This window comes from Manacus vitellinus, unplaced genomic scaffold, assembly GCF_001715985.3.
Source record: "Manacus vitellinus isolate BGI_N305 unplaced genomic scaffold, ASM171598v3 scaffold_2_pilon, whole genome shotgun sequence".
Taxonomy (NCBI): domain Eukaryota; kingdom Metazoa; phylum Chordata; class Aves; order Passeriformes; family Pipridae; genus Manacus; species Manacus vitellinus.
In genome coordinates, this window is record NW_021940208.1 from 32,190,576 (window position 1) to 32,214,569 (window position 23,994).

The 23,994-nt window shown below is 39.6% G+C and overlaps 1 protein-coding gene across 5 annotated transcripts in view; it reads right to left on the reverse strand.

Annotated features, from left to right (window-relative positions):
• Positions 1-21,844, reverse strand: part of INTS6 (integrator complex subunit 6) — a 38,439-nt gene extending 16,595 nt beyond the window's left edge. For 2 of the 5 annotated variants that reach the window (XM_018071307.2, XM_008929086.3), the window contains exons 1-2: positions 20,431-21,202; positions 6,372-6,461 (exon numbers count right to left, since the gene is read on the reverse strand). In XM_018071307.2, the coding sequence (XP_017926796.1) occupies positions 6,372-6,461; positions 20,431-20,550 (210 nt within the window). In that variant the 5' untranslated portion in view covers positions 20,551-21,202. Of the gene's footprint in view, positions 1-5,288; positions 5,449-6,371; positions 6,462-16,164; positions 16,311-20,430; positions 21,203-21,292; positions 21,367-21,598 lie in introns of those variants that run through there. The other 3 variants (XM_029960883.1, XM_018071309.1, XM_018071308.1) reach the window with 3 other exon arrangements.
• Positions 21,845-23,994: the final 2,150 nt, after the last annotated feature.

Genomic DNA, 23,994 nt, shown 5'->3' on the forward strand with positions numbered 1-23,994 from the left:
CATAAGCACCCATTATATATTGCCTTCATCTTTAGTTCATAGTGGTTAGTTGGGGAATTTGCAGAACACTGTTAAAGCAGTTTTTCTTGTTTGCTTATTTTTAAGAGATAGCTTAAAAGCATTAAACCTGATTTCCACACAAGCCACCTCATCTATTTCTATTTACATAATTGCAAGCATCTTTTATTGGGAAAAATACAGGTCTTCATGTTCAAAAAACAATCAACTTATTAATACAATCTCAAAGCTAGAACAAACATGACAAATCCATTCTCATAACATGTGGCCAAGAATCACAATATTTTGGACTTTTAAGCACACCTGATGATCCCTCCTGAATTTCTGTTTTTGCTTATACAAGCACAGAGTACATGTGAGAACAGAACTGTTTTCCCCAAATGTTTCACATGAAACTAGTCAAAGGGAACTCAGCTATGTACCTCGTTTATTACTGATTGACATGCATGTCTTGCCCCTTTTCACACAAAGGGCCAGCAAAGACTGCCTGAGAAAAGGAAATTCAGTTACAAGAATTGCCGCATTCTTAGCAAACAGCCTGGAATCCTGACTGTAAGAAGACTCAATTGCAAGCACTCCACCGTCCTCCCCTGTGGCTATTAAGGAATGCCGTTCAAATTTTCCAACTTAGATCTGACTAAATGGAAGATTTACTAGCTCCTAAGAGTATACTTGATCTGCAAAACATACCTATGTAACATCATTGTTTTTCTTCAGGCAGTTTATACACATTTTTTACTATATATATGTGAAGTATCCCATTGGACCCTGCACCAACACTATCCTGGAGTTCAGTTTCTCTCAAGCTACAAAAGCTTTCTTTATCTCCCTATAACCAGCCGAGCCAATCCCAAAACCAAACAGTACTCAGGAGCAGGCCATTGCATTACGTACATATTACTATCAGAAATATTTTGAAACTCAAAGACACCAAGCAAAGCAATCATCATCAAGTCAAATGCCCTCACTTTCCCACGATTTAACTCCAGTTTAGTTTAGCATCCTTTACTTAACTTTTATACTAGCAAAGTTACAGATTCAAACCAACTCATTCTCCATAGACATCAGTAACTGTCTTTTCACCTCCAGTTAGCTTTTCTTTTAAACTGGTATTGTATTACCATAGCAACTGCATACCTAGCAGAAGATGAGCCTAGAATTCTATATATCTTGCATTTCCTTTCTTTCCCCATGCATATTTCAATACGAAGGCATGTACATATTTTCCTCTTAGTCTTTCATATTGGCTGTTGAGAAAAAGGTAGACTGAAGTATTAAAAGGGAGGTTATTTACCAGCAATGGTCTTCAACATGTTGTCTATGTACATCATACACAAGTGTCTTCCCAGTTTAGTACTAGAAACCAGCTGTTTTGCCTCAATACTAGTTTGTAGGAGCACACACAAACCTTACCACCATGCCCAAATGCCACAATGATACAATAAGATAGCAGTGTATGCTTTATTCCCCTCTTCCTTGCTTTTAAAACCACTAAAATATTCAAGAACCAAGAGGGGGTAGAGGACAGCATTGTACTAAAGAGATCTTATAGAATGCTATTACTGGTGAGCAGGTCTTTTTTTTATTCTCAGACCTTGTTTCTACCTACATTCATGCAACCATAATCAGCAGCACAGTCTAAAAACCTAAAAAAAATTTTAAAAGGATCCTAGAGACCCTAGGTTGAAAAAAAGACACAATCAGCATTAGAGCATTCCACACTGGCATGGCAGTTGTTAAACTGAAGACAGTAATGATCTTCTGGCAGAGGCTGCACATACCAGTTCATACATTAGAATAGGGCAGCACCAGCACTACTTAAGCTTTAGCACCCAGATAATTACAGGCAGCTCCATCTTGGGAAATCTCATAAAAGATTGTTACACATCAGACACTGAATGAAAATATCCATATAGAGACAGTCACCTTTTCTTTTTGCATCTAAAAAAAAAATTATTCAAAAAATAATCTACCTTCAAGTAACCTTCCTTGCATGCTTTTCTGCTACCCACAGAAAGATAAGACATCTAATATTCCAAGCAAATGCAGCATTTCATCGTTAGAGGACTTAAGGATGGGTAACTCTATTCAAGTCCAACTAAGAAAACCAGCTCTTGATAGACTGAGAAACTCTACTTAGTTATCAACATTAGGTTTTCCCATCTTTTTCCATGCAGTTGTAACACATAGATAGAAAGCCACAAATTGTTCTTCCATGGGAGATAACTTAAGACCACAAAGAGACACCGAGGTCAACTGACATACCATGTCAACGTCATGGATATACTCCAGGGTTCCAATGCCAGCATTAACCATGAGTGAGTGCTCACTGAGCTCATGGTTACACATCAAAAATGCACATACCAAGAGCTTTAGAGCTGGGTCAAATGCTGCAAACACCAAAACTGCTACTAACAGGAACAATAAAGCTGAGAAAGAATGGGAATGTACATTTAATGGTATTTGCCACACTTCTTGCAGAATTTTGTTTTCAAGTCTAGATTTCTAACTGGAGGAACTAATGATTAAAAATATAATGGATCATTTACAGTTCCTGATTATTCCTGAAAGGAAGCAGGACCTTGCCACTTGTTGCAGTTGTTACAACAGGGATGCAAGATGATTGACCCTGGGAAGGATCAATGTGACAATGCCAAAAACAGTTCAGGGATGAAAACATACAAAAATCACTGATTCCTCCTGTAAGAGTCTCTTGTAACTGAATGATCATAGGAATGGCAACATACAGAAACCAAGCAGCACTGCTCATACTTTTTGCTGGCATAATCATTCATCAGAATGTATCAATAGGCAAATAACCCAGCTTCAGTCTTGCAAACAGGAGTTTAATGCTTCCTCTTAAAACAGAGGGTATGTAGAAGGAGGACAAGGGAACATAGCAGCTGTAAAACTAGAAAAGTATGATTTTTTTCATAATATCAAGAGGAATAAGAGAAATCCCTCCAAGAAATTAAACACCTGTTAAAGGAAAGATGAAGAAAGGGCTAAGACCAGATTTGAGGGATCAGGAGAAGCAAAAGCCACTCCATGAGGAATCCATAGCATGAGACCAACTAATTAATGATGGTTTGCCAACAGTATGAGCCTGTCCCCTCCTCAAGTTATGACTGGGACAAGTGAGTCTGGTCAACAACTCTTGCTGAATGTAGACCTGATGCTGGCATTCTTTAGTACCTCAGCACTAGCGTATTAGAAAGCACTGGCAGAAGGCACAGAACTGGAAGCGTTACTAACTTGTGCAGGTGGACATAACTGCACAGACTATCATTTCAGCCTTCAACCTGAGGAACTGCACAGAAGAGACAAAGCACTGAACAGGAAAGCCTCTTTATCTGCAAAACTCGTATTAAAATCTACAAAGGAACAGGACATCTGAAGAATTCAGCAAGAGCTCTGAAACAGGGCTTAAGCTTGACTGCTTCACACGAGGGCAAATGACAGTTCCCATAGTGATAAACTGATTTTACCGGTAAGAACGCAAATGTTCAACTGAATAACAAAGGTTTGAGAAAACCTGCCTCCAGGTTCCATACTGGCTTCACAGGTTTTCAGAAAAAAACCCAAAACCCAACATTCTGTTGGTTCTCTTGTACACAACTTAAAAGAATTAAAAATATACTGCCTTAGTCGATGTTAAGAAGCAAAACCACCTGTCATAGCCAGTGGGATACAATCACTTCCAACTCTGAAAAGCCTTCCCAAAGTCAAACCCGAAGAACAAAACAGAAAGTGACTGAAAAGCTTTATTATTGAACCAAAGAGCAATGACAAACTTCTCTATCTCCAGGGTGGCGTTACCATACTAATTCTTGCTCATTTCTGCAAGCCCCACTTGAGAGGTAACTGTAAAGGACACAAGCTACACTAAGAAAAATTCTGACCAATAGGACGCACACAGACAAAAGCCAAAAATGAGCCCTGAAGAACAGAAGCACCCTTTGATGCTTTGTTCCTCTGCTCTCTGATACTGCTAAAAATGTTCCTACCAGTACACCTATGACAAAAGAGAAAAAAAAATAAAATCACTTCCATTGCTTGGTATGAAACACATACCCAGTATATACATATGGAAAAGCACTCAAAGAAACTTGTATTTTGTCTTGCAGGAAGTAAGAGCCATGGTCACTTCACATTCCTACAGAAGACAATGCCTTATCATCAGCTTATTTACAAGAAAAAAAAAAATCAGTAGTTCACTATCATTAAAGCAGATTCTGCATTTCTAGAACATAACTGAACAATTGGTAAATTATGCGTCAAATTTGGCCCAATGTCACAATCATACTAAAACTCTAGGTGTAGCATGCACTTAGCGGTCAGCACTGCTCATGAGCCAAGCCTAAATTTACTAGATTAGAGCAGTCACCAGAAAACCCTTTTTCTCAACATAAGTTACAACAGTTTAAAGATGTGACTGTATGACCAAATGGTTGCCTAAGAAAATATCTTCCTGTGAAGACTAAGGTAAGAAAGTTGCACCCACATTTAAAGGAAAAGGTAGGAAAAAAAAAAACTTACTGGCTACAAAAAAGAAATCCTGACTCTTGCTGTAAAAGAGCTTATGACAAACAATACAGCTTTCTTATCTAAATCATTTTGGATAACGAACAAGATGAAAGGAAATGTAACAGAATCATAGCACTGTGTGCATGGACACATGAAGTCCAGAGCCTTTTGATTGCTCAGGGCGTTGTCCAGTTCAGCTTTTACTATCTCCACAACCACTGGACAACCTGTGCCAGTGTTCAATCACCCACATAGTTAAAGTTTCTTGATATCCAATCAGAATTTCCTCTTGTACAATTTGCAGCTGCTGCCTCTCATTTCAGCCCTGTGTACCTCCAAGAAAAGCCAGGCTCCCTGCCCCTTTAGGTTGTCGCAAATGGTGATGAAACACTACAGCCTTCTCTACCAAAGGTTGAACAAACCCAGTTTTCAGCTTACACCAAGATGTCATTTGCTTAACCTCTGTGCACCTCGGTGTCTGTAATTCCAGACTTTCCATGTCAGATTTTACAAGTTAGTCATCCGGCAGCAAAGAAGATGCTTCTCCTCAAGAAACATAGCTAAGAGACTACTCAGAACAGTACTCTGCTGCTAACACCACTGTATGTTGTAGAATAGTGTGACACTTCAGTGTCTTCTACTGGTATTTTGGACTGCACTCATTCAATCACCAGATTAAGCTGAAAATAGCTTATTGGGTAAAAAAATATGATGGAAGTGAAGTTTTTATACATATAACCTACTTGTTATCATGGATCCAGGAATTCCCTTTCAGTTACTGGCTATGCTCATTTGTTAGTAGTCCACATAGAATTATGAGGTCATTCAACTTTCTTCCTCTAAGTCAGATACATTACAAAAACACTCAAATACCACTTTTCATACAGACAACTTCTGTAAGTGCTGTAAGAATGCAATATAATAGATTATTAGGAGAAATTTGAGTAAGTAATGAACAGCTATGTAAGACAAGCTAATCTGTATAGTCAAATGTAGTGTAGCACAAGCAAAAGACTGAACCCTCCTCTTAAGTTTTAAAAGAGACCTTCCGATATTAATCTTTTCCCTGAAAAGGGAACGATCTTAGGGATTTGTTGTTGTTTGATTTGGTTGGGGTTTTTTACTACTGCATGGAACGGGCATTGAGCTGGCCAGACCAACCCTATCCCTAGCGACTTCCATCTTTTTAAGGAAAGAATTCAGAACAGCCAGTAATTTAAAAATAGTTCAGTGCATCAGTATAGCTCTGAGTTTGCCAGATGTCTGAGCGGGTACTCCAGTACATTAAGATCTTGATTTTAAACTGCTCTACAGATTTAATTTGAAATACATTTCTTCAGTTCTTATCTTGGACTATAAGGACTACTGATTTGATTATATACATTATATACTTATTTTTAAGAATCCAGTGTGAAACTGGTACGTTTCACACACTCTCTAGTGACCACCATCCTTTGGAAAATCAGTTTGTTAACTTGGATCTATACACAAAGAACTAATATCTAGACCAGTTAAAGACACACACACTTTATAGAAATCAATTTCTTCTGCTAACAACATCTGAATAGCCATGAACTCTCTGGACAGAAATAGCAAACCTAGGTTACTAAACAGATACAACTAAACAGTTGTATCACAGACTTCTGTCCCATGAGGTAAGTAAGAAGTTACTCAGCTTTCTGGAGTACTGTTGCACAAAAATACTTTAAATTAAAAGCAAAACACATGCAAGTTTAAGCTATTAATAAGCATTTATGCTCCTACTGTAAACAGTAGTGTAACACCATGTTTAGTACACATTGCTGTAAACAGAGGTCAGACCTTACCTCTTCCTGTATCCCACTGGTAGTGGTTAATTTACTTCCATCAGTAACTGTAATAATTATTGCTGGCTCCAGAAAAAAAGGGTTTCGACCCTAAGGGAAAAAAAAAAAAGCAGTTTCACTTAAAATGGTGTAACAAATTCATAACGTTCTGTTCAGTCATTAAATGCCACTGATACCCAGTAACAAAACAATAAAGCTTGAGGTATTTATTATCACATACTACATATAGTACAGTGCAATGGACTTCTGAGTCTTTTTACAGTTAGGCCATGAAAAGTTAGCTACTTAAGGTATCTGTATGTAATAAATGTATACAAAAACACAGCAAAAGTGGGTAACACAGCACTTCACAAATAATGTGCACTGTAGTTTTCTGACAAACTAGCAGCTGTTAGGAGAAGCAACCATCCCCTCAAAACATATACTTTTGATTCCCTCTATCGCAGGGTTGATTTTGTGTGATTTAATTATTGTGTGTCCAAGTAAAGCATTACCATAGTATCCTGGGATCATGACCCCGGGCTAAGAACTAATACTCTATGTATTAACACTGACATAAATAGCACCAGTTACATTTTGATTACAGTGGTTCAATCAAACATGCAAAATTTACTTCAGAAACAAATACTTAAAAAACAGATAAACTTTCCATACAAATCATTTAAGACAAACACATACAGGACAAGACATTTTATGATCCCATGACATTCAGCTGTAACAGCTGTAACAAAAAGACTTGGTCAGTTACTGGCACTTCCTTTTCCTACTGCCAGTATTCTAGGAGCTTTCTGTCCCTCCTGAAAAAGAGAATTCCAAAGTAATCCATGCACATATCAACTCCAAGACCAGGTAGCACATTCCACTCTACCTAGGGTTAAAAATGGACTGAATAAAAGTCACCATAATATTTTGTTTAGTTAGTCCTACCCTTCTTCTCTTGCCAAGATCAAAGCCTTGTTTTCATTCTTCAGAAAACAAAGAAAAATATAACTACACCCACAGCCTTGTTCTGCTTATAAAGACAAACTAGCTCATGAATGCTTACAACTGACTGTAAAATTATTAGGAGAGAATTAACAGGTTTTAAGAAAAAGGCCTTGAAAATCCATTTTTTTAGAACCCATTAAATATAAAGGATCACCTACAGATTGTGTGCTTAGAATAGAAATATTACCAAACAATTTGAAATATATTTGGGGAGGGGTATGCAGTTTGACTACTATGGTAAGACCACATTTACAGTGATCAGTTTATTGTATGCCAACAAAAAATTAAGTTATTTGCTCAATTTTTTCAAACCTTAGTGAAAAATCTTAATTTCTTTTAAAATAGCATGCCATTACTACAAAAATTATGAAAGAATAAAATCAAAGCAAGGCAATCAACCTCTCCTATGAAAGCTAAGCTAGTTCATAAGCCAATTTAAACAATTACTTAAAAGAATTTAAGGACTCTCAAAAGCAACTCAATTTAATTAAAATAACTTCATAAGAATTTTTAGCCTTATTTAATTCTTAAAAACAGTTATGGTACGTTATTTTGCCAACTAATAGTTTACCACAACTGCAAAACATCAGCTGGAAGCTAATTACATTGCACTGAAATACTACTGAAAGGGTTTCTAACTAGAGGAAAAGAACACTGTTCTCACAAGTACAGAACATAAAAATACTTTAAACCTATTGATATATTCCCTTGATGCTGTTGATTATTCAATATATAATACAGTTTTGCAGTGGTAGCAATTCTGTCTTAGTAGTAGATGATCAGATATTTGTACAGCAGATGTATTTCAAGATCACTTTCATAAGTCTCAGAAGAAACTTAGATGAAAGCTACAGCAACCAGTTTGAGTTTTACACAGGATAAGTGTTTTGAAATCTATTACCAAGATTTTAAGTCATAAAACAGATTTTAATGTAAACCAGAAATCTCCCTTGATGCCTTATTAATGGAAAGACAGACACCAGATCAGTCACAAACAGCAATCTTAAGAAACAACCTAATGAAAGCCCTATTCCAGAAATTACACTACCACCAAGAAAAAACACCCAGTGTTTTTCTGAAATGGCTGAAGGACAGCAGGAGGATTCTTACTATTAGTGCTAGTCCACAAACATCTACAGTATGGAGAAACATTTTCTATTATAATACTGAAATCTTCTAGCTCTCCCTGCAGTATCCAAGATGCAAGGACTTCTGCTCTGCCTTCCCTTCATTATAGGCCCCTGGGAATACTACCTCACCCACAGACAGGTTTCAGAAAGAACCTGTTAAAAATAATCTGAGAGATCCCCTTACTACAACCAAAATAAGAGAGTTCTGCATCTCAAGGGGAAAATGACCATCAGCAAGGCAGATTGATAGTAGCAGCTTTTAGAAGTCCAAAGTATAGTCCTCTGTAGTTCTAATAATCATAAGGATCTAATTCCTCTATAGAAGAAACAATATACACACACAGGGTGGGTAAAGACATCAAATCTCTTCAACTGAGGGATGAGGGAAAGAAAAAATGCTGAAGTCTTGACTGTGCCCATAACAGTAACTATGCACTATGAAAACACCAGCTCTCAACACCACCACTGATTCTCACAAATCAGAACTCACACGGATTCTTCTGTAGTTTTACCTGCATAAAAGGAACATTTGTAAATTGATATTTGGCCAAAATAGCATATCAGAGGGAACCTCATCTACATAAACTTGTATTTTACTTTGTAATTGGAATACTAGCCAGTAGAGGGGGCACAAGTTAAGAAAACCTATACTCATGAGGTGATCTGAGTAACAAGATAAACCTGAGGTATGCTGTTTGCATACCATCTCAAAACTGTATACCTAAAACCCCTAAATGTAATTGCATAAGTATAAATAAGAAGTAATCATTAACTGAACTCTAATTTCTTAATCTAACTCTGTTTAATCCAACAGTTGGTTCATGGTTTTATGGCACCAGGGCAGCACACACTGTATCATTCTACTTGTCCATTTTGCTGCCAATTGCCCATCTTTTGGAAGGCTCAGCCATAAACATTCATTTTGTCTTTTGGAGAAAACCTTGAAAACAGAGTTTTAATAAAGTCTGCTAGAATTTATCAAGGTCTGAATTCATGCTTCCAGTAACCCACCATCTTTCTCCCTAAAGAAATGGAAAACGTTGTTCAAACAGTAATGATTTCCCCGTGAAAGTCAATGTATCAACAGCAGTCATTTTACAGTAACGATGGCTACCAAGAGAGATCTTTCCTCCATGAGGAGAAGAGATTACAGAACCTGAATTCAGCTACATCCAGTTGCCCTTCTCTATAGACTAAAGCAAGGTTATTATAGGCAAACTAATTCTCCATGTTCTAGAGAATTCTTTAGTTAACTACATTACATTTAGTTAACTACATTACAAATACTTAAGAGTTACTACAACACCCAAGACACCAATCAGAGTTTCTTATGTGGAATACCTATGAAGGATTACAAGATAGTTACATGGTTTTTGCTTCATCCCTCACTGGCACTACAGATTAGCAGTAGATGGAAATTTTTCCACACCTAGTTAGGACATTTAGTGGTATGAAGCTTTCTGTATTTCAGGCAACTAGAACAAATTAGTTGCAGGTTTAAACAAAAAAACAAACAAAAAAAAGAAACCAGTTAGCAAAAAGTTTTTGAAGCAGAACAAAACTATAACAGTAGACTTTTTCTAAAGCTGAACAAGAGATCAAACTCCTCAGCACATCAGTTACAAAATATAAGAATGAAGGGAGAATTCTTGATAAAACCACTATTTCCATAACACAAGTTACCTAAGTTCCATTTATGAAAAGGAAATTTAAGGTAGTTGGGAAAATAAATTGGATAAAAAAATTAATTTGCTTCTTGGTATTTTGGTCCTAAGCATTATTTTCAAAAATCTTCAAAAAAATAACTATTTATGGCTTTGATTAACTACTGATCCACCAAACATATGCCATCTTACACTAGCCATGCCCAGTCTGAGAGCTGTAATAAAAATCAAAGCTCCAGTTAGATATCACTTCTACAATTAGAAATACTACAGAGACAAAACATCTGAACTGCACAAGAAAAAAGACAGACCCATTTTCAAAAATAAAAATCACGGAAATATATTTAACCATGATAAGCTGTTAGCTTTGCTTGAGCTTGCAAGTGTGTGTTGTATAGGCAATGATTTTGTTGCATATCCATCTTGAAACATGTAACAAAAAAATTCTGTGCTTAATATCATTTTTATAGATGCTCATAACTTTACACATTCTGGGTTTCCAAGTCTGGCACTGAATGTACTGCTTAAAGACTATTTAATTGTGCAACTTCAGTCATTTTGGAATTCTCTCAGAAAGTCTGTGCCAAGAACAAAACCAAAACTAACAGCAAAAAAAAAAAAAAAAAAAAAAAAAAAAAACAAAAAAGGCAACTCAAAGCAGTCTGAAAAGGAGATTCAATGCAAGAACTGATCATTTGGAATACAAAATCTCCATAAAAAGGAGATTCAATGCAAGAACTGATCATTTGGAATACAAAATCTCCATATTGAATAGTGCACATGTGAAGACAGAAGGCATGTGTCAAGGGAACAGTTTAAGACTCTGTTCATGTTGAACAACGATGAATACGTGGTAGAATTTACTTAAGACATCAAGCTTAAAGCCTCAAGATACCCCAATGTCTTCACGTGCCTAAATCACAGAAGTCTCAACATTAGTAAGTCAGAATTTCAAAAACTACAGTTTAGTATATAGGTTTGTCCTGCTGTCCTGTTTCTTTCATTTAAGAACAGATTTAACTGAGTTTTAAATATCATATAATATAAGTGATAACTGCTTGATTAACTTCTAAGTGCTCCAATTTAGATAAGATCCTTGCTAAGTTTCAAAAACAATTCAGTCCTATCTTTCACAATTATGTGACAGTCTCAAAAAAAAAAAAAAAGGGAAAACACATAGAACATATTTCATATATAATGAATTGCAGCAAGTAAATGGACAGTGAAAACCGGCATTAGAATGAGGAAAAAGCCACCAACATTTGGAACATTTAAGTACTTACCTGACAGATATATGTTAATCTCGCAAAGGAAAGAACTTTAGCTCTCTCAAATTAAATTAATTGAGCTACATAAGCAGCAAAAGCAACTGTGATCACAACTTGGACCTTATTTTTAATGTAATGGAAATTGTCAGTTAAAGAAAAAGATGCACTTTATCAGTTAGTTACAGATTAGTAACTGAATCACTATTTCAATCATCTGAAATTGGACTAATTGACCAACAAATCCTTGCAGTTTTCAAAGTTGTCTGAGTGAATATAGTAGATGCAAGCTGCTAAAAACAGGTTATATTTGAGCTTTAAAACTTTTTTTTAAAAAAAAATAAATAATCAACCATACCAAACATAACTTTAAAGTCCTAAGACTCCGCGTTTATGATGATTTTGGTCATATTTCCTAAAAATATTTCTGAACATTTTATTCCAAATGTAACTGACCTTGTCAAGTCCTGGATCAAGTCCCTAATTACAGCTGCCTTTCTGCTTCACAGCAATGACTTTACATAGCTGGTCCTGGCTCAGTCAGTGCAGTTCACAGTGCTAAGCCAGGTCTCTGTTCTCCATATACTGGAGAAGGGTAATGAGTCCTACAGTTGTCAGCACACTGAGTAGGGAAAACACAAAAAAACCAGCCAGAACAACAAACCAAAACAAAACAACAAAAACAAAACACACCCAAGCAAAATACCACCAATCAGAAAAGACAGTTCTGTACAAAAATCTCCACATCTTTTTGGGGGATTAACAATCCAGAGGACTGACAAGATGACTGAAAGTAGCTCATTGACCTACAAACACAGGGCAACTCTTCTGAGTAACTTTCCTGACTCTCCCACAATTCCCTCCTTGAGTTTATCACCAATACAGCAGGAACAACTTAGCTGTTTTAGAACAAATTCTGAACCACCGGAGTTCACAATCCAGCTTATCAATCATTACTTGATCCCTCACTGATTTATTTTACTACATAAAGTCACACTCACAACTTGAAGCAAGTTTGGCACAACTATCAACACATGAGAGGCTGTAAGTTCCAGAGCAGAAGAGGCATCTAAGTTGAAGATGTCTTACAATAGATGCATACAACCAAGTTGGCACTCTGGGATTTCAAAGCAGGGATGGGGGGGCAGGGAAGGGTAGAAAGAGATGGTCACTTTTCACTCATTCTGTATACAGAGCATTAAAATAGAATGTCAGTGCCCTAAATTGATTCCAACAATAATTACTCTGAATTTGTTCAATCTAGCTTGACAAAATGCATAGTGTATTCAGATAATATATCATAAAACACTACTCATGGCTAGGCTTCACAAACGAGCATTTGGGAAGTAAAACATTACTACTGAATGAAAGATTAACACCCTGCTCTCTGCAGGCAGTAGCAGTTACACGTAGATAGGAAAAAAAAAACCCAAACATAAATTAAGGGAAATAGGAGTGGCTACACTGAGAAGATAGCAAATGTGGTTTTTCAGATTAAAGTTTCCTTGCCAAGTCAACAAAACATTAAACATTACTTTCAATTTGTATGTCACTGAATCACTGTCAAAATCCCATACTAAAGACCTCACCTGCACTGCGGTTCCTGCTAGGTCAGTCTTCTACAAGACCTCTAAGTTCAAAGCACAGAACTACATTACACATAATAAACACTTATTTGCTATTTTAGTTACCCACCACTGCAGTACTGCAAGATCCACACTGACCACCCATGTTAGAATAACTAGAGTAGGATCAGATTTTGACAAGTTCTCTTATCCTCTCATACAACCATAAATCTTATCTACTCAGTGTCCAATAACAGTCATTCAAGGTTCCTGAGAAGGTTAGTACTATATCTTGCAGCTAGCAACTTCTTACCTGCATATTTTAATTTAACTGTAAGCACTAACTTGATTTCCCCACTGGAAAATTCAGGCTTCAATCTATAGACTGGACTATAGATTCATGCAAGCTAGGGCAAATCCATTAACTTAGGCAGAGACGCTATCTCTAGAATGGAAACAACAGGTGCTTAGATAAGATACCGAATTTCTCAATAGTGTATGACTGAAATTGCCTATACATTTTTGAAAAGTCTAGTCCATTGGGGCCAATTTGATGGTATTGGAGTGATTAAATAAATCCCTTCCATCTTTTTTGTAAGATACACTGGCAATCCGGAAAACCTGAAATCCTGCTTGCTGTTAATATTCAGAACTACAAGAGTAAAAATATACTGATACATAGAAAATACTTCACAAACGTGATATGCTTTCTAGACATCACATAAATACTACAGAATCATCAGAAATCTTACTGCTCACAAGGTAGTTCACCTTAAAAAAAAATTAAGTATCTTTTAATATATATGAAAGATCCTACATACACATAAAACCATTACCCCCTAAAGTGGCATTCATTTTTCCTTAAATGAAACTGGTCTAAACTTTGGAAAATTAAAATTAGCAACATAATCACACAATGAAAACCGGACATTCAATAAAGAGTTCTGTATTAGCTAAGATAAAATGCTCAAAAATTACATGAAATTCCAAGCTGTTACATAAACAAGTGAAAACAACTTGGAAAAAGGGCCAGACAATATGATGCTAAAAAACACAACAGGAAGTTGTGTCTTCACTAAGTCTTCAAGTGGGAGACACAGATATGAGAATATTCTATGAACTAAAAGACTATGTTGTTAATGGTACAGAATGTACTTGAAGAAAAAAGCAACAGCAAGCAAGCTCTCAAGACACACAACAGTTTCAACTGAGCCTCAGCTGAATTAAAACTCAGACACATTCAAAAGTAACAGTTCTTCCCTTCAACCTTCAGAGATACGGACTGTCTACAACAGAAAACCAAGACTAAAAGTAACTATTTAGTAAGAAAAGTGAAAACAACCTTAAAGAAAATAAACAATGACAAATACTAGCAAAAAAAAACCAAACAAACAAACAAACAAAAAAAAAAAACCAACCACCTTGTATTTCACAAGATAATCAAACTCCTGGTTCATTATCCATGGGTATTTGTGCTGCCCCTCTGACAACTGGTTGTGATGGAATGCAAATACACTTCAGCTATAGGAGCACCCAAATAACAAAGATTAGCATATCCAAGGAGTCTATAATGACCTGAAGCAAATAAACTGTTCCAGAAAGTCAAGCCAAGAGATAAAATTTTGGTACTCTTAACTGTCCTCAGACTTCCTCTGATGACTTTTTAGCGAATCCAAGAATATCAGCCATAGACAGATAGATATCTGTATCATCTGCTTAAGCTCTGGCAGTGCAACTGTGCTCATCTGACACCCTAAAAATCAAAGCCACAATGAACATGTTAAAGCACTGCCCCTTCCAAATCACACTGAATCTTTAAGTGCTTAGTATTTAAAAGTGGTCAAAGCACATTTAGAACATGATAAAGTACCCCACTTCTCTCTGCTAGTGGAACAGACTGATGAGATTGCTTTCACTTGAAAAAATAAAGTACTTTGTATAAGCTTGTTTTAAATTCTTTAAAAAAATACACTGGATTAGAACTAAAAATGTGATTTTCAGAACACTTATTATTGAGACTTTCAGTGAGTTTTGTTATGCTAGCAAGGTTGAACGGCAAGCAGTTCCACCTCACAATGTGAAAACACACTTCAAGAGTGCCTGCTGTAGCTCTCATTCAAGGTGTTTATAAAACAAAACTAACCAAAAATTACAAAGATTCCAAGGGTGGACAAGATGGCATGTTTAAAGTTACGGTCTAAAAGGTATAAATTCAAACCAATATGCTTAATTTCATCATGCAGCAACTGAGAACGGCTTTCACCTGCACTTCACATACAGCTCTTTGACATTAGCAGGCATATAGGTGTATGTTAAAACCCTTTGTATTCCACAAAAGACTATGAGAAATTGTTTCTTATATATACTTCTGCCATGCTTAAGCTTGCTTTTTTGTTTACTACTCCCATTTGGTTTTGTTGGGGAATGGGAGAAAAAAAACCAAACAGAACAGAACTACTCTAGAAGTGCAAACCTCTGCCTTTACCAACATGGGAAGTAAACTGCCCGTGCAACTGTGCCAACATGACAAAGCAAGAAATGCTAACCTAAACTTTGGTTCCAAATTTGGAGGCAGACTCAACACAGGCCATTTCAGTGCAGGGTTTATGATCCCACAATGCCAAGACAAAAGCCATGCTCTAAGGACTTTTGAGAACAAGGAAATCCAGTAAAAATCCTCAAAAAACTATTGGGAAAATAAAATTGTTCAACAACTTTAAAGAAAACAGAACATCACTGCAAAAACATAATGCAGTCCATGTCAGGGGACAATATTTCACATGTGATTGTTGTGGGTTTTATAAGCTCAGAAGACCCTAGACATGGATAAGCACACAAGCAAGGAATCAGCCTACAACACATGACTTAAAGCTCTCTTATGCCTACAAGGATGATTGGACTTGATCTCCTAGGTATGCTATTTACCTGTATTTGGAATACTGCAGAATTTAAGTCATTACAGCAAAGCATGCTGATCTCTACAGACCAATGTTAAGTTTTACTGTGTGAACACATCAGCAATTCTGCTACTGTAGCTATGAATGGGTCTAACCATATATTCAGAGAGAACTATGAAGTAGCAGTTAACCTAAGATTGTATTGTTTGATGGTCATATGTGGTATGAATAAAACACTTGGAAAAAACTTAAGGTGTTTAAAACAATGCCAACAATACAGAATACCTTCCAACTTCCAGATCAGAAATATCTCTTTCCAGCCCTCAGCATATTTTTAAGTTCCCAAAATACTCTTAATCAGTTGAATTCCATTTGGATTTTAGTTTGTCTCAATATTTCTTAGTTATGCTTCTGTTCATATGTGAAATGCACTGCAGGAAAAAAAAAAAAAAAAAGGCTTTCACCAAGACTGCACACAGCCTGGTAAGTCATCCAAACAAGTGTTTCATGTATTACTCTAACTCCAGGCAGCACTGTGATTGAAAAATACTTATACTAAGTCCACTTGCATTACAGAAGCATTATGGTTGACTGTTCTGTTGCAAAACAACTAAGTTAGCATGTGCTTTTTTTTACATCAAATTTCTTTAGAAGTCAAACTGATATCTAAGCCAGTTTTACTCTATCAATAATAATTACAATGCTGAAGAATATGTGCAAGATACTCTAAGGGAATAAGAAGCTCATAAAAAGCTTATGTTATTGAAAAACACTCTATCTGCCGTATTAAAACAAAATTTTACCCTGAAATAAAATCTCTAAAAATGCTTAGATGTATCAACTCGATCACTTTGAAATCCACTTAGATAAGTGTATTTTAGCCTCTCAAAGCTTATTCTATGCCATACTGCTGAAAAAAAAAAATAGGAGACCTTCATTCCACAAATAACGAGCAAAGTGAAACACCTGGGGTATGGGAAAACCAGAGCTCTGTCAGATTCTAGTTTCGTCAGTGCTGTGTTGGTCCTTTGCATGTGAATATCAAAACTCTATTGAAACGTATATTTTACCTACCTTAGATTCAGTGCTTAATCTTCAAAATCTCACTACAAACTTCAAATAATTGAAGTACATTGACAGTTCATTTCAATCGTTTACATTTTTACTATAACAGCAGCTACCTTTTCCATGTTTTCTGTTTCCACAGAAGCACATCTATTAGTATTTAACCCTCTATCAACGATTACAAACTGCACATTTACTTCACTCAAAACTATTTAGTTAAATTGTGACTATACATGTACTGCTGAACAAACCATAGTTGTAAGGCTTAGTGTATTCCAAGAGGACAAAAAAAAAATCTCCTAGTAAAAGGCTAAGTATTTCAGACTACCTAAAACAATGGAGAAGCTTAACTGGAGAAAAATAAGAGAAGTCAATTAGCTAAGTGCAAACTGGGCTAATCAAGTACAACATTTTGTATGACAGTAAACGCTTCCTGAAATTCATGTGTTTGAACTGCTTTCTTCCTGAAGACATCCAAATCCTGTATTTTTCCTAAGCTCTCCATAAAAATGCAGAAGGTGAGAAGGACCGCTATTTTTAGCGAAGGCTAAAAGCTGACACCCTATTTGAACATTCATTCTTCTGCTATCATAATCATCACAAAGCATACTATGGGGGGAAAAGCTATTATTGGATTCGAGCAGTATAATACTGAATTTATCAATCTCAAAGTGCTGCAAAAGTTAAAGGAACAGCCACCTTAAAATATGTGTACTTTCCAAAACCTTTTTGTCTTGACAAAAGCCTTCACAAAAACCTGGATCTACCAATCCTACCTAAGTGTTTATGAAGTCATAACATAGCATTAGTAGTAGAAATAGGTTTTGAAAAAAATCTTCCAGGTTCTTAACAATCTAAATGTATTGACAGTGTCCCTTTAAGATCTAAATGCGAGACGCAGTGATCATCTGACCACTTGATAACTCAATCTTTGAGTAACTGAGCCAGTACTTATTTACTTAAGTAGTATGATAAACACTCATAATAAAAATCCAAACATTAAAGTTGCAAGAAAATATGAAGCAGGAGATTTTCTTCAATTTCAGAATGACCATTCAGCCATCACTCTTGTTCAGGATGTCAGCTGATGGAGAACTCTGGCCGACTTTGGAAGAAATCAAGTAAAGTGAGTCACAGTGCCATTCAAACAAAAAGTTCATACTCAGAAGGGGGACAAAATATCACACTGCTGGATGACATAGCCAGAGAATCCCATCAAGCTCGTATCATGTCTTGTCATTTGCATGTATAAGAAAAGTCTGTTTCACAATTCAAACATGAAACAAGTGGATCTTGGTAAATATCTTAGAAGCTTGTCAGTACACTAAAATACAAGAAAGTTAGTCAAAAGATCTTAAGCCAGAAAGACTTCCCACAAAAAAAAAGGCGCTTAATAAAAGTTTGGATTTATTATGCCACATAATACCACACCTAAGAGAGTCTAAATGTTGCTTTTTTGTAAAATTATCTCCTCCCACTCTTAGATAATCATTCTCCAAACATCTGCCTGCTGTATTTTAGTTAACCACTATTTTGTGATCTTAATATTTGCAGGTGATTTAAAAAAAGAGAATCAGCACTTTATGTTCTGAGTGAAAACTATTTCAAATTCAAGAGAGCATTCTGATCACTTATTTTCCTGAATTTTTAAGTTTCTCAGACTATGGTTAAATACCCATTCATCTGGAGCCAATTTTAGGTAGTAGACATGAACAACAGGAAGATAGGATAAAAAGACATAGCGCTCAAAGACCAATGTGATGGGACAGTTAACTGCCCTGGATCTCACCCTGCAAGTGCTGGAGGACCAATTAAGTGCTCCAGAATTATATCTGATTTATGTAGAAAAAAAAAAAAGCTACTTTGATTAGAACAGCCAAAATGGGAACCTGTGACTTCAGCAGCAGATGACCAGGCACTTGCAATATATTCATCTATTTTTGCAGACACTAAAAAGAGTTGGGATTTCTATTTAGTCACCTGACTGCACATGTGAACACCTCTTCAACAGCCAGCTCCACATATGGAATGGAGCAAAAAACATGCAAAAGTACGGGTGAGTTCAAGCCCAGAGATACTTATAACCAAAACAGATAAAAGTCATCGCTTCATAGAAAAAAGGGAATATTGCAGTAATGAACACTACTTTTGAGTTAAAACAATCATGACAACTCAACTGCCCACTTGATTGAGTAGCTGAGCACAACTGGTTCACTTAGAGCAAATTATTTGATGTGAATTAGAATAATTACCAGTAGCAACAGGAAAGAGCAAGTATTCTGTGTGTGTGCCTACAGTGGTTAACTGTTCAAAAAGATTCGTGTAGCTCATATAACTAAACAAAAACATCAAAATACAGGGAAGATTGCACACAGATGTATGAGGACATCAGATGGTAACAGAAAAAATATAGCCATGTGTGGAACTACCACTTTTTTTTTTAATTTCATCACTGAATTGGGATTTTAAAAATGTTTAGGCTCACTTGATCATCTAGTGGCAAAGCATTACAATGCAGCATGACAAATTTCCTTCCCAAACAGATGTGGCATGTTATCACACAGACTCTGCACAGACTGGAAAGGGGAGGGGAAGAAAGGGACTTATGTTCACAACCACATTTCCATGTTAAATACCAAGAGCAGTAACTAATCCTCAGATAGTGAAGGAAGCATTACATGAGAATAACAACCAAAAAGGGCAGATTCAAGTTAGTACATCCCATGTGAAAAATACATGTTATACTTTGCCCAATACTAATAACATCCTTCAAGTGAAACAAATCCAGGCTTTGATCCAGTGCCAGAAAGAACTCAGTACACTTCCTAATGCACACATTTAACCTACAGTTTCTGTCTTTTAGCAACTCATATCGATGAGCAAAAGAATGTTGGCCCACCCCAAACAGAAGTCCTGCTTTAAAGGGATAGTTGCATTAGAGATATTTAAAAAGTACAACTTCTCAAGGCTCTAGTACAACAGGCAGGTTTATAAAGATACAGGTATGCAGAGAAATGCTGTGGTAGACTCACTGGAAAGAAATGGTTTTCAAAAAGTCATGCTCCTTCTAGAACTTTTGGACATGTAGTGTTATTACAAAAATGGCTCATCTCCCAAACTGTACTTAATTGATTATACAGCACTGTATAGAGAAAGCAAAGTTCTCATGACCATATCAGGCTCCTTAGCTAAGGTACTGAACATAGACTTGATACAGAAAAAAAAAGTTACAGTTGAACTGAGAATGTCAGCTTCAAGGCTATGTCACAGCTTAAAAACTGTGGAATAACCGAATTTATAAAAAGGTAAGTTGAGTACCAAACTATGATCACTGACTATTTCTTCAAGCTATTTGAGCTCTGCTTATTTCTGAAGAAGTCCCCATATTGAGTATTTCATTTAGATGCCACTTTGGACAACTAGCTAATTGCTACCTCTGGGAAGTTTGTGTTATAAGATTTTTTCACCTATTAACAGTCAACCTACCTGCCCATAGTTGTCTATGCCAGTTACTAATCTATTTAAGTTTAATAAATCAAAAGCTGTCCTTAGGGACTGGCCAAGAGTTGTAAGTCCTTCAGCTTGAAGGTTCTTCAGTTCATTCATAAACGTTGCATGGTTTTCCTTCCAGCCAGCCTGCAAAGAGAAACACGAGAAGACTTATTCTGCAGATACACATTTTACTTTCCTGTTAGGCTACAAAGTGCCTTCCACACTGCATACAGCTCACTGCAAATGCTAATAAAATAGAAGTTACTTTATATTTAATGCTGTCGAAAAAGCCTGAAAAGATGCACTCCTCTTAAACCTTAGAGTTCCCCACCTATCAAACAGGCATTTTGCTCACACAGGACAAATTTCTGTGAAGTCACCGGTGCCAAAATCTTATAAGTATTTACACCACCTTCCCAGAGCCCTTTCCAGATGGAAGCCAATTACACTGTGAAGCGACTTCCAACAGGTTCACCCTCCTCTGTCATGTGGACCCACCGCCCTCTTCCCCCGCGCGGTGCGCCTCCCTCTCCCGGCCCCGGAGGGGCGAGGGAAGTGCCGTCCCCTTCCGAGTCCGGGCTCTCCGGGCTGAAGTCGGTCCTTCCGCCAGCTCGCCCCTTCGCAGCCGAACTCTCCTTGGAGTTGCTGTCACTTCTCCCAACTTGAATAAATATCCCCCACAGTTCATTGCTGCTCGCACACACCGCACAGGGGGAAGCGTCGGCCATGTTGATGTCAGCGCCGCCGCCGGAGCCCGTGTGTGCCGCGCTGCCCGGACCGCCGGCAGCTGGGCCGAGGCGGGCGGGTGGCGGCGGGGCCGGAAGGAGGCCGAGGAGGGGGGGGTGAGCGGGGTTACCTGATTAGCGTAGGGAGGCTCCTCGAAAGTGACCAGCATGTACCTTGTCGTCCCGCTGGCTGGCCGGGTCCGGGCTCCGGAGCTCGGCACGGGGACAAGAGAGGGTGAGCCAAGAGGCGGCGCCGCCGCCGGAGCCCCCGGCTCAGCTCGGCCCGGCCTCCCCTCCCTCCCTGCCCGCAACACACGCCACTCGCCCGCTCTCTCCCCCGCGCCCCCGGCCCGAGGAAGCCCCGCTCCCTGCTCGCCTCCCCTCCCCACGCAGCTCACTCTCGCTCCTCTTCTTCGCCTCTTCTCGCAAGGCAGAGCCCGGTACCTTCATGAAAGTCTCTACAGCGCCTTTGGCTATGTCCAGATAGGTGGTGCCCAGATGGGTGCGCTGGTTCATGGAGGCGGACGTGTCTATCAGGAAGAGTAAGATGGGCATAGTGCGGAGGGCCGGCGGCCGGGCGGCTACATGGACAGCGGGCAGGGGGCTGAAGGGAGAACCGTTGGGCGGGGTGGGGGCGGAAAGGGGGAGAGAGAGGAGCGGGGGACGGGAGAGGCGTAAGTGGCTTGTGAGTTGCTGTGCACGGAAGGCGCCTTCCCGCTGCCCCTCTGCCGAGGGCCGTTGGGGGAGGGGGGGCAGCCCTGCCTGCCCTGCCCTTCCTTGTGTGAGGTGCCTGCTCAGTCCCAAACAACAGCTGGTTTGTGAGGGAGAGGCCGCGATAGGGTCTGCGCTGCTGAGCTAACCTTCCCCCCACCACCACCTTCTCCTCCTCCTCCACCGTCCGCCCGCCGCATCCCCTCCCCCCTGTTGATTGTTACTCAGAAGTTTCGGCGGAAGCAGCCGTAACCCCCGCCGCCCCAGCACTTTCTCTCTCTGACTGAGGCGCTTCCTCACTCGCCGCCCGTTTTAAGGGCAGGCAAGGCCTGGGCTGGGTCAGCTCCGCCCTCAAGACACGTCCCTACCACGTGACCTCCTCCTAGCCCCGCCAATTAGGGCAGCCTCTACCCGCCTCGTTGCATATTCAAATGGCGGGGCGGGGTGGCTTCGGACGCCGGGGGAGCGGGCGGCGGGAGGGCGCAGGCGCAGCTGCAGGGGCGGGGCGGTGCGGGGTTGTGGGGGTGGCGGCCGGGCGGGGGACACTGGGGCTGGGCGGGGGGCGCTGGCCCTCGGAGGGGGACAGTTACTGCATGGGCGTTTCCATGGACAGTCTCCATGGGCGTTCTCTATGGCACACTCTCCAGGTGGTGGAAATATGGAGGGGCAGCGCGGGCGGGGAGGGACGGCGGGGCTCTGCCGCCGCCGCCCCCCTGGCTGGGCTGGTCGAGGGCTGCGGGGGGTTGGCGCCGTTCCCGCGGGCAGCGGCCGGCCCGGCCGCTCGGGAAGGGCAGTGGCGCCGGCCCGCGGAGTGCCGGGACGGGGCGGTAATCCGGCGCTGGCAGGTCCGCCGGGAGCGGGCGGGTGAGTGAGTCACGGGGGTGGGAAGGAAGGAGGGAAGGGGGCGGGCGCTGCCCCCGCCCCGTCTCCGGACGCCGCCTCTCTCCTTGAGGCTGCGGGAAGATCTCAGGTTGCCCCCACAGCCGGTCCGTCCGGGGTGCCCTGTGCTGCGGCCAGGTGCCAGCGCAGCCTCTGAGGCCCTGGGGGTGGCCGGGCAGCCCCGCCGGTGCCGGGGGAGCGGGGGGCTCGCTCCTCAAGGGAACTTCGGCTCCTGGCAGACACCAAATGGGCCGCCTGTCGTACCCACTGGGTTTGGGATGTAGAAAACGGTCCAGTAACATTTTGGTGATGAATTCCCAGAGACGTGATCTGGCCTTTCACTCGATCCTTAAAGGGGAAAAAAAATTGGCTAGCCTTAGTTGTGACCTTTTCCCCTACATACGGGCAGAGATTAACACTAAGGTTTCTTTCGTCCACGCTAAGACACTCCAAATTTACTTCTTATAAATAATATAACTGTTGAGTGTTTCCTACCAATTAATGATGAAGATCTGTGTTCTCAGTTCTTTGGCAATTTGTTGGGCGTTGTTTTCCCAGCAATTGAGTCTGCAATTTCTGCTCTCATAGCCTTGGAGCAGTAACTCCAGAGCCATTTCTTAGCATAATCTGTTCAGGAGATTGCTTTGTTTCCTATCCAACTGGTATTTTGGGTTTTTTTCCTCCCGATCTAGCTGATGTGCTCCCACAACCACTGCTCTAGAAGGTATGCAGCCACTGTGCTCCTTCCTTCTCCCAAGATAAAATTGGCAGCATTCTGGTTTGATTCATCTTAGTCTTCCAGGCAAGATTTGTGTCTTGTTAGGCAAGAGCTGGTTTGGGCTTTTTTTTTTTTTTTTTTAAGATTAATGAAAGATTTGCTTTTCTAGAAGAGAGAGGAATAGAATCACATTTCCGTTACAAATTGGTATGCATTCTTATGCCTTCAAGCAGCTTATTTTGGCTTTCCTGTTGGTGCTGCACCTGTGACCTCTGCCAGCCCTTCTTAGACTTTGGAGTGAAATCAAGGACACTTCCTTTCAGCCAGTTCACCATTCAAGGCCATTAAGGAATCTCCAGTCTCAAGGATCCTGTGAGAGCTGGGAAGGAATCTTTGGAGTCAATGCAGACCAAAATACAGCAACTGGATTTCTTTGGAAGTAACATCTTTTACTATGAGCATTTCTCGGTGTGGATCCTGCTGGTGGTGGCCAAGCTCATGTGCACCCACTGGCTCTTGAGCCGC